This window comes from Daktulosphaira vitifoliae, unplaced genomic scaffold (assembly GCF_025091365.1).
Source record: "Daktulosphaira vitifoliae isolate Bord-2020 unplaced genomic scaffold, ASM2509136v1 Scaffold_4, whole genome shotgun sequence".
Lineage (NCBI taxonomy): Eukaryota > Metazoa > Arthropoda > Insecta > Hemiptera > Phylloxeridae > Daktulosphaira > Daktulosphaira vitifoliae.
The window spans coordinates 34664094-34676358 of record NW_026099575.1 but is presented as its reverse complement, the minus strand read 5'-3'; the positions used below and the strand labels follow the sequence as shown (position 1 = coordinate 34676358).

The following is a 12265-nucleotide window of genomic DNA, read 5'->3' as shown; positions in this document are numbered from 1 at the left end:
CGATAGAGTAGGTAATTGATTTGGTTTTACTTTTTCCTGTGTTACGACAACGCTAAATTGTACATTCCGAAACAACAATCATATTATGTCAATTGCCACCGGAATTTCTGGTAATATTTTTCTTTTTCTTTGCCTTAATCCCAACTACTTGGGGTCGGCCACCCTTATCCTAAGCTTCCACTTGACACGATCTCCCACATCTTCTACGCTCACATCAGCTGTCCTCAAATCGCATTCAATAGCATCCCTCCATCTCTTTTTTGGTCTTCCTCTATCTCTTCTTCCTTCAACATTCATTTCTATAACTGTTCTTACAGCTTTCGATTCTTCTTTCCTCATACCATGACTAAACAATCTAAGTCTATTTTCTGTCATCTTATCCACGATTGACGCAACACCTATACTTCCTCTTATATGCTCGTTCCTTATCCTATCTTCTCTAGTCACTCCACTCATCCAACTAAGCATTCTCATCTCTGCTACACTTATTCTCTGCTCTACTTTCTTATCAACCGCCCAACACTATGAACCATACATCATAGCTGGCCTCACAATTTCATACTAAATTTAAAAACTATAATTAGTATTTATTCATATATTATATTTTAAAATCAAAGAACTACTAATCAGGATATAATTAAAGAAATAAGAGTTCATGTTGCTTTTAAAATATTTCACCAATTTCTCTAAAGGAAACACTATCTACAGATTTGCATCGAAGCGTTTCTTATGATAGTGATTTTAATCACTGTCATATATCATCTATACTTGTCCCATCTATGCCTCGTCCACACTGTGCTACCGTTTTTTAACATTATAATCATAGATTAAATACACATAGATAGGTCACTGCATTCAGACAATTGGCAACCGATTTTTTAAACTATATTTATTAAGTTCCATAACCATCAACAACAAAAAACAAAAATGATAGTGTGATATGGTGATACAGCTGCAACCAGTGTCGCCATATTTTGCGACGCGAACAGGTATAATACCATAAACTTAATATTTCATTTTTGTAATCGCCATTTACTTTAGTCTACGTCATACGACCAGTGGTTTTTAACACGCTTATATTGTTTCATTTGTATGTGTGTTGTGTGTTTGTAACTTACACGCGGCACGTGTTATTATTCTCACGTATCCCGTCGTCTAGACTAGACGTCGTTACGCATTCACCCCACCTTGCTCACCAATCTCCGACCACACTAATCCTGTATAATTTTATATTTTTGGTTTTTGTACCCGTACACGCGTGCATGACATCAATTATATATATATAAACAAATTTTTATTTTGACTGACCAATACCACCCGCGTGTAATGCGCCTTACGTATATATATTTAAATATTCCTACCGCCGCTGCCGCCGTTTATACCTTAGGTATAACGTTCCCCCGCCCACAAAACACGGCTATACCCTGCGCATTACGTAGTTAAGTCGCTTTACATGTATATATATACTCTAATTACTATTAAAAATATATATTAACACGCTTTATTCTTATTAAGAGATATAGAGTGTATTCATTCCGATTACAAAGGATGATTTCTGTATCGTCATTTTTTGTCACTACCTCCATGTTCCGGGAGTAGGTAATTTGTGCGCCTGCTGCTTTCCTTGGATGTGGAAGCTGTTTCTCAGACAAAAAAAATTGAAAAAAGAGTGGATGCTTTGTGTCATATTTTTCGTATATTGAGCGCCCGATGCTTTTATCACAATAATACTAGTATTTTTCGTTCATTATTGTTTTAAGCTTATTTTAAAAATTATTTTTAACTTTTTAGTTTAATGTGCTTTAAAAGCGTGTTTTTTTAGTTTTTTTAAACTATATTTATTGATGACAAACTTTTACATAGTTGCGTGTGTCACTAAAATAGTTTGCATGTGTTATTCTGGTGTATAACGAAGCGACGCGGGGCTGTGTCACATAATACAACAATAACTATTTATTATATTACAAAATGGCTAACATTTCTGAATACCCTGGGAATCCTTTTTTAAATCATTATCTAACTTTAAAATAAATATTAATGAATCTAAATCATGTAATTTATATAGTCATTAATAGTTGAGGATTTTGAAGAATGTACATTTTTTCTATAAACCAATATGTTGATATAAAAATAAATTATTACAGTATAAGTAATTGATTATTATGTATTTTATAACATGTTTAGAAGTACTTTACAAACAAATAATTTTACAGTACAAAAGGTCATTATTTTTAATTTTTTACACATTTACTTTGATTGTCTTAGTAATAAATTTTATTAAATAAATAGAATATAAACAAATTTTTAGATTATATAAGATGATTAAATAAAACATTCAACCCAAGTATGCTGTTAGTTATTTAGAAAAATTTCATCTAAAGACTTGTACATATTCATTTTAATACCAATTCTGAAAATTGAAATAATTTTTTCATTAGCATATTGTTATTTATATTAATATTGTGAAGTGTAATTGTAAACTATTAGCGTAATTAAAATTGCAGTGTTTTAGATAAATGCACAAGTTTTTATTTCAAATATAATTTAATATGATAGTAAAACAAATAAGGGCCATAACTTTTCCCATTTGTTTACATTTACTCAACTTCACCTTCAATGTCATTTAAAATATTACTTTTCAAATTCATTAGCTGTTTCTTCAACATTTGTAGGAGGACATACCACTGCTGTTATTGTAGATTGTGGATTAAATAATGGTATCACATATTTCTTGCCAATTTCAGGAAGATCTTCAAGTTTTACTAATGATATTTTTTTTATAAGATCCCTAATGAAAATGCATACATATATTTTTTAGATACGTCATTATAAAGATTAAGCATTTACTGGTTATAAGTTTGTTTTAAATTTCGTAATCTTAGCAAGATTGATTGTGTAGATAATTCATCAAATTCATTCTCCTCGTTAAGCATTTCAAATATAACACAACTTTTTGCTGATTCGAAAAGTGTTTGATCCCATAATAGTCCATTGGATAAATGTTCATCCTAAAATTAGACAAAGATTTAACAATACACAATTTCGTCTACATACATAATAATCTATGACAAAAAATAATACTAAAAAATCGCTTATACGCACTCAGGAACAATATTACCATCTAATTAAACACAAATAGTATGTGTAAAAATTCGAAATACTTATTATAGGCGTTTTCTTAGTATTATTTGTGGATTTTTGTATTAAATACTTTTTAAATAGGTTAGGTTATTTAATATTTTAAATATATTTAAAATTTAAAATAATAATAACTACAAGTGATATATTCATACTATGTAATTATTAAAAATTAAAGCTTTTTAAATTAAAATTATTATAGAGAAGTTATATTTTAAATTATATTAAAAAATCATAATAAGATTTTTTTAGTTTTTTTTTTAACTATGTATAATTTATTAATTTTTTAAATTGAACATACTATTATTAATTTAGTAGCTTGATAAGCAGCTGGTAAATGTATAGAATTGTAAAAAATTAAATAAATTTTTCCTTCGTCTGGATTAAAAATAATTTCATGAAAATATGAAAAACCGGATCCTTGAACTTTCTCCCATATAGGTCCCTGTTAAAAACAATCATTACATTAATTAAATAAGTGACAAATGCAGCTTTTAAAAGTAAAACACTAATGATTTTTGATATATTGCTGTAGTTATTAAAAATTTATTTTTATTTTTGGTGATTGTCTACGGTATTTCATTTAAATCCGTAACAATAATAGTTCTTTCACATTTTAAGATTACAATATGAATGATAAATTTTAAATTGAGTAAAAGAAGTATAATTTAATATAAAATGTAATGTTTTTTTGATAGTAGATTAGCTACTATCCTAGATATAAATTTTTAATAATTTCGGTAAGGTTCAATTGAACAAAACGCGGGCAAATACAGGACATTTAGAACGACGAGAGGCCTATTTCAATTTGGAGTACTTTCATTTGTACTTAAAAATACACCCAAGACCTTCATATAACTTATGAACAAAGTACTTACGGGATATTTTTACGACATTCTTGAGGTTTATCTGATATTTGCGATTAGAGTGTAAATCATTTATACCACCTTAGTAAAGTTTTAGAAATTTTAGAACGACAGGATCTCGCACAAAATAAATTGCTCAAAAAGTATAAGTGTTTGTGGTCCTACACACAGCAATGCGATTTTGAACACATCAAAACAGTGATACACCACGCCTTTATCCAGATTACACAAAAACGTTTTGCCTACAAATCAACGTTAGCGATCTAGGCGTGGGGGCGGTAATATTTCAGCACAAAAACGAGCCAGACGAAAGAAGTATTGTCGCGTACTTTAGTAGAAAGCTATCGGACGTGCAAAAACGTTAGCTGCTGTTAAACGCGAATGTTTGGATATGATAAATTTAGGTTATTTGTAGTATTTCCCTTTTTAAATTATATACAGGTAACTCCGCGTCGACTTATTTACACAAAAAGGAAACAACAGTAAATTAATCAATTGGGCAGTACACTTGGGTAACCTAAACTTTACCACTGCATACGTACCGGGCAAATTCAATGAATGCTGTGTGTGCTGACACGCCACTCGTGAAAAAGCCTGCTGTCAGCGAACACGCTTTCAATGATAATCAAATAGAGTCACCCATAACACAGCCCGTTCGCACCTTCCTCCAATGTTGATAATATTTACGAAATATCACCGAAATAAGCGATGCATTCCTTGACCGGTTATGTGCGGCGAGGGAGTGGAAGTATAAGAGTGGCAAAATAACGAATTCTCTTTTAATTCTTAATTTTATATTTTTAAATTTATATTGCTATAATTTTTGGAAAAATGTATGGATTAATATATTTATTTTTTTATAAATAATTTTTACATACCCCTTTCATCTGACACACTTTTTTTGTAAACCGGATCATACCCCTTTATACAAGGGGGTCAAAACTTTATACATGCGTATTGAAACTAGAACATTTTCAATTTAATTTTGGAAAGTGTTCCGGAAATACTGACACTTTTATATATATATCTTAAATTAAAACTTATGTAGTATACTTTAATTTGAAAAAAAAAATATTTGACTAATAGATTTGTTTTCATGGTGAAAATGAAAATAGCATATTTTAGTGTTAAAATTCTGGGTTTTGTATTTTATTTTATTTTAAAATACATGACAAGGGGAGTACACTGATTTGGATAAATATTATAGAAATAAATTTGATATAGCATAGAAAGTTAAATTTATTTAAATTTTTTTGCTCTTTTTAAGAAGAGAAAAATAACATTGAAATTCGAACTAGCTTAAATTGCCATTTTTTTCAGTCGTCGGAAGCGACGTACGATCACTGAGTCGGTAACACTTGTGTTTAACGCGTTTGGAGTACAAGTTCCAACGCGTGTATGGCAAAGAATTTTTTGCATTTTTTTCTTAATTATTTTTAAGTTTAGTAAATTTTCAACTCATTTGATTTTTATCAAATTTCAAGAAGAAATTTCTTATTCATATTACAATTATTTTACTATATTTTAGGTTTTAGCTTGGATGCAAAGCTGAGAAGGTATTTTTTTGTGACTATCATTTATTTTCTCTGCTATAACTTGACCTACTTTTTTCAACGATACGTCAAATGATTATTAATGATTTATAATGTTTTCAAAGTATTTATTGACAAATCAAGACAATTACAATATTAAATAATTTTACATTGTAATTTTTTTACTCTATTTTTGTGTGCTACTACTAGACTATAATATTCCAAATATGATGGTAACATGTTGCTATATAAGCCGTTTCTAAAAAAAATGTTAGTTTCTCCTGAATTAACAATGGATTTTTAGATCTTTTTAACAACTTTTTTTAATTAGTTATATTAGATAAAGTAAATTATTAAAATTAATTCAGTTCATATTTCAATTGTAGAATCTTTTTAAACACCAAAAGTTACTAGGAAATGATTACTATTATTTCTATTTAAGTTGTCTATTACGATAAAAATGCAAAAAAATATTGATCTTTTCAGATAAATTTACTATAAATAGTTATTATAAAATATCCTGACTGCATATTAATCTTAACGATACAATTTTTTTAATTCCCGTATAATTTCCGATTTAATAATGTTAATTTCAAATTTTGAGCTAAAAGTTATGATAATAAATTAATTTTTTTAATTATAAACTTTCACAAAAATCAACTTTAAAGGATTAAAAAGATAGGTTAAATATGTCATTTTCCTTATTTTTAACATATTAATAATCAAAATCAGTATTATTTTAAAACAATTTTTTTTGTTCTTAATTATTTTTTTATATGTAAATACTTATTTTTAATATGTTATATTAAAACTTAGAAATGATAGAAAAAGTCTAATTACACATTTGAAAACATCACAAAAAGTTGATGTAGAAAAGTATATTCTTGTTTCTGAAGTTCTTTGTAGTCCAGAGTATAAAATTTATAACTTTGTTATGAATAACAAACATTTTTTATTGAAAAGTATTGCATCCAATAACCAACCCTTTAAATTTTTATACGCGTTAAAAGTAAAGAAATATACAATTACTTTATTATTTTTATAATATCTCCGTAAAAATTACAATATTAAATTATTGAATATCAATTTCATACCAAAATTTAATTACTATAATTATTATTTATTCATATATTATAATAATTATAATATATGAATAAATAATTATTATAAATCATATAACTAATCGGGATAAAGTTAAGGAAATAAGAAATATTGTTGCTTTTGAAATAATCTACCAATTTCTTAAAATTAAACATTATCTACAGATTTGCATCGAAGCGTTTCTTATGATAGTGATTTTAATCACTGTCAGAAATCATCTATGTTACGTATCAATAAATATTATATAATTTAGTAGTGGGGATTGTCCACTACTTGCGAGTACGATCACCGGCACACACATTATTAACAATTATATTGTTTCTCAAAAAAGACTTATTTTACGTTTTACCTTATAACTATTTGATGTTGTTTTTCAAAACACAATAAATTGGCGACGAGGAAAATGTTTCTTAGATCATACTGTCTAATTAAGTAATTTTATTAACTATTAAATATAAATCATAAATTTAAAAAAAAAAAAAAGTGCAGTGATTTTTGCTATATTGAACCAAAATGAATGATAGGAAACCAACGGTGAGTTTTAATCAAGTTGTTGGTACTTCGGGTACTTTTTGAAACCCTATTTTCGAGTCAAAATTGACAAATTTCTTTTTGTCGAATGAAATCGAAAATGAGGTACAAAAGATAGCCATATTGCTATCGTCTGTTAGTGAAGAAATTCATAAAATTTGATTTAGCTTATGTGTACCTAGCACACCAGACACTCAAACATACAGTACATTGTTAAAGTTTCTAAATCAATACTACAAGCCGGTTAAATCATACTTCGCAGCTAAGCATACATTTTACCAGGCAAAACAACGTACTGATGAATCGGTGGCAGAATGGGGTGCTCGTATCAAAAATCTTGGATCGAAGTGTAAATTCTCGTCAGAATTACACACTGTTATACAAGATATATTCGTTGTAGGAATGAGTCCTGGAAAAATACAAGACCGGCTAATAGAAGAAGACGCATCTGATCTAAAATCCACGTATGCAAATCTAATGGACAAAGCGACTACTAAGAAAGCTACCATGAGAGAAAAAAATACTTAGAAACAGCATGAATCGGAACTCAACTATCAAAAGCAACTTCACCAAAATAAACAGGTTAATCGACAACCATCGGATAAACCAAAGTGTGGAGTATGTGGCCGCTTAAACCACTTAAAAAGAAACTGTCGATACAAGGATTACAGCTGCAACATATGCAATTCAATATGTCATTTGGCCCTTATGTGCAAAAATGGTAAGAGTTTTAAGCAAAATTATGATAACCGTTCATACACTAAATTTTTAACTGAAAATTCTAATGAAACAGTAGACGATCAGGCAGTTGCACCAACTTGTCTGATACATTTTTAATTTGATAGAAACTAATTCTCAAATAGAATTAATCCATTTACAACTAATTTATTAATAGAGAATGTATATGATAAGTTTGAAATAGACACAGGATCGTTACATAGTGTGATTTCAATTAAAATGTATTTTAATCTTTTCAGTAATAGCACGATGTTAGACAATGACATTTCCCTATCCAATTATGTTGGAAACAACATAAATGCAATAGGTAATATAGTAGTAAATGCAAAACATTTAGAGAAAGAATTTAAAATGTGCATTATTGTGATAAAAAAAAGTGGACCTCCACTAATAGGCAAAAACGACTTACACAAAATAAATTATTCGCCCATTTATAATAATGTGGAAATAGATAATAATCTGAACAATATATTAAACTCATACAAAGATCTATTTAAAGACGAAATAGGCACTTTTAACAAATATGAAATTTCACTCAACATAAAAAAGAATTCGTTTCCAAAATTTTTTAAACCGAGATCAATTCCTCTAGCTCTTAAAAATAAAATAGAAACGGAAATCGATCGTTTAGTTAAAACAAAGTACTAGGTCCGCTTAATTATAGTGAATGGGCCACACCAATATTTCCAATACTAAAATCCGTACAGGTAGAATCTGTGGTAATTTTAAAATTATGATCAATCCAGTGTTAAAAGGTACAGAATATCCTATGCCTAAAATCGAACACTTATATGCAAATATAAGCGGCCTTAAATATTTTTTGAAAATAGATCTCAAAGACGCTTACCAATAAATGGTTATCAAAGAATCGGACCGTAAGTACACCACAATAAATACACACAAAGGTCTTTTCTGTTATACTAGAAGTCCATTTGAAATAAAATCGTCAGCGGGTGAATTCCAAAAAGCTATGGAAATTTCCACAGCAGGAATTAACGGTATTGGGGTATTTCAAGATGACATAATAGTGGCGTGTAGTACAATTCAGGAACACAACATAAGATTAGATAAATTATTGAATGTTTTGCATAATTGCGGTTTGAAGGTAAAGTTAAAGAAATGTAAGTTTTTACAAAAATCCATTGAATATCTGGGTCATAAAATAGATGAAAAAGGTTTACATACTTTAACAAAACACATTGATGCAATCCGAAACGCGGCCGTTTCGGAAAACAAATCGACATTAAAATCATTCGTAGGTTTAGAAACGTATTACATGAAATTTATTCCAAACGCAGCTGAAATATTAAAACCATTATACACGCTTTTATGCAATGACATAAAACGGCACTGGTAATCAAATTATGACGATGCATATAAAAAAATTTAACAAATTCTTATTTCAAGGCCCACATTAGCACATTTTTATCAAAAATTACCACTTAAATTAATAGTTGACTACCCTTCGTATGCACTAGGTGCAGTCTTATCTCATGTGTACCCTGATAATTTCTGAAAAACCAGTAGCTTTCGCTTCACGAATATTATCTGATGCCGAGTGTAAGTTTCAACAAATAGAAAAAGAAGGACTAGCTATAATATTCGGTATTAAAAAATTCTATGATTTTCTCTATGCAAAAAAAATTACTTTAATTAGTGATAACAGACCATTGATACACATATTCGGAGATAAAAAAGGTATTTCAATTTACACAGCAAATCGTTTTAAACGATTTGCTATATTTAAAAAATATAGCTAATTTTCTTTCGAGAATTAAAATCGATTTTCCTAATAGCAATAACGGGGACGATGATGACAGCATTCATTTAAATTTTATTCATGAGAATTCACCGTTCCCATTAGACTGGTCCAAAATTAAAATTGAAATAAATAAAGATCAAATTACGTCAAGAGTACAACATGCGACAAAAACAGGTCAATGGAGTGACGATTTTACACTTAACAACGAGTTAAAACCGTATGTCACTCGCAAAAATGAAATATCTAAGGAACAAGAGTGTTTATTGTGAAGCTATCGTGTTATAACTCCGCAAAAATTTCAAAAAAATATTCTAGCTAAACTACACTCGTGTCACATAAGTATGACCAGTATGAAAGGCTTAGCACGATCATATATTTGGTGGTGAACATTTGACAAAGACATTGAAAATATGGTTCATGATTGTTATGAATGTACAAACGCTAGGCCAAATCCACCGAAATCAACAATTACTCCGTGGAGATGGCCTCAAAGGCCGTGAATTAGGGTGCATTGTGATTATTTAGGGTCGCACAGAAATAAACATTTTTTGAAATTCGTAGATGCAATATTATTATATTATTGCTTCCTTACTTACTCTGTAAGTACTTAGTACTTACTCTGAACACTCTGTATATAAAAAGTTCTTCAATAAGTATCTTAAATTTAAGGAGTAGCGGGGTGCCTTTAAATACTAAAGGACATCAAAGTGGCATAAACAAAATAGTTAAAACTCAATTAAAACAAATAATAAATAACATTAAAAATAATATGAAACTCAGCTAAATAAATGAAGTTGTTGATAGTGGTGAATGGACTGTATGCGATCTTGTGGTAATGGTGTCGAACATCTGAGTATCACGAGTGAGAGTGTAGATCCAGCCATGTAATTGTGGATGAAAACAGACGGTGGAAAAGCGACTACGGCAGTTAAGTTTTTTAGTGATGGTCAGGTCCCAATCACTGGAGACGTACAAGGACACGAGAACTTTGAGTACAAGAGTGCAATGAATAAATCATAAAATTATGACGTACAATGGCCGAACAATTTACCATTCAAGCGAAGACACTTGCTACAAAAAAAAAAAATGACGCACAAAAGTTGATTCACAAACGTACGACGATGAACTGTACATAGATGACACATAAGCCATCGATTTGACGTGTTGGGCGGTCAAGGGGGCGAGTAAAACAAAGACGTTAGAGATCAGCTGTTAGACGATATAATATAATTATATTATTATATTATATTATTGATTATAATCAACAGTGTTTGTGACAACTGATTCACTAGGTCATTGCTAAAGACGATCTCTACCTAACACTTTTTTCTCAATTGCAAAAAATAAATTATAGTAAAAAATATCTATTAATCATATTGATTACATACTTCCATCTGAGTAAAATATATCAAAAATACTTGAAAAGCAGCAATGTCAGGATAATTATGATCGTTTATACAATAAAATTTTTTAAATGTTCTCACTCTTTAAGTACATTGTATTATTTATATTACACATATAAAATGTATCTATACTGCATAATAAAAATAAATCTCTTTGGCCATTTTGATTCGATGTAAAAATATTGAATGAATTGCAAAATAACATTTAGTAAAAAATATATTTTAATTATAATGATTACATACTTCTGTTTGAGTAAAGTATGCCAAAAATACACGAATAGCAGCTATGTCTGGATGGTTATAATCATTTATACAATCAGTAGCTTGAATGAAATAACTTGATTCAACAGAACCCATTCCAACAATACAAGCTCGAATTCCACATTGATTTGAAGGTAACATAAATTCAGAATCAAACTGTGTTTGGAATCTAAAAATTAAAATTACAATTAAATGTAATATTAAAACACAAATATAATACTATGACCAAATTTTTATTACGGATGTACTGATCTCTTTAAATTATCTGGAATAATTTTTTGTAATGCAGCAGAAGCTTCAGGAATAATATCACATAATTTATCTATATTACCAGTTATGTGTAATTTAATGTTATCTGGATTAGCTAGGAATGATTTTAATTTATTCAAATTTTCATATATGAATTTCCAACCTTTATCAGTTTTAATTACATTTTGCAACTTAGTTAAAAACTTATATTGTCTTAACGCACTACATGCATATGGATTGTTATCTGTTAAAAAAAAATTGAACTCAGCTTAATATTAAGAATGATATTAAAATATTAAGTCAAGAAATTAAGTAAATTATTATAAATTGATGAATATGTGGGCATCGGCAAGTTATTAAAAGAAATTATCCGAGTACTAAATTACTATAGGATAAATTAAACAAAAAAATAATTCTAAAAATTAAAAATAACCCAGAAAAAAAAAAGTGTCACCATAACTATCGGCTATAGCTACTATAGTTGAATAATTACTATATAATTGAATGGGTTACTATAACTCATTCAATTACTAGCAAACTAAATATGAAATTTAAACTCAAATTTTTGGTTTTACTTTCGATGCGAAATCTGAGAAGATATAATTTTACTATGATGTATGTATATTTTAGCTTCGATGCGAAGCTGAGAAGGTATTAATTTTACCATGATGTGTTTATTTTTTT

The 12265-nt window shown here is 28.8% G+C and overlaps 1 protein-coding gene across 1 annotated transcript in view; it reads right to left on the bottom strand.

Annotated features, from left to right (window-relative positions):
* Positions 1 to 2159: 2159 nt before the first annotated feature.
* LOC126905044 (uncharacterized protein C05D11.1-like) overlaps positions 2160 to 12265 on the bottom strand; it is a 23310-nt gene continuing 13204 nt past the window's right edge. The window contains exons 16-21 of the mRNA XM_050684440.1: positions 11573 to 11825; positions 11315 to 11501; positions 3440 to 3583; positions 2848 to 3008; positions 2636 to 2788; positions 2160 to 2410 (exon numbers count right to left, since the gene is read on the bottom strand). Of these exons, the coding sequence (XP_050540397.1) occupies positions 2353 to 2410; positions 2636 to 2788; positions 2848 to 3008; positions 3440 to 3583; positions 11315 to 11501; positions 11573 to 11825 (956 nt within the window). The 3' untranslated portion in view covers positions 2160 to 2352. The remainder of the gene's footprint in view (positions 2411 to 2635; positions 2789 to 2847; positions 3009 to 3439; positions 3584 to 11314; positions 11502 to 11572; positions 11826 to 12265) is intronic.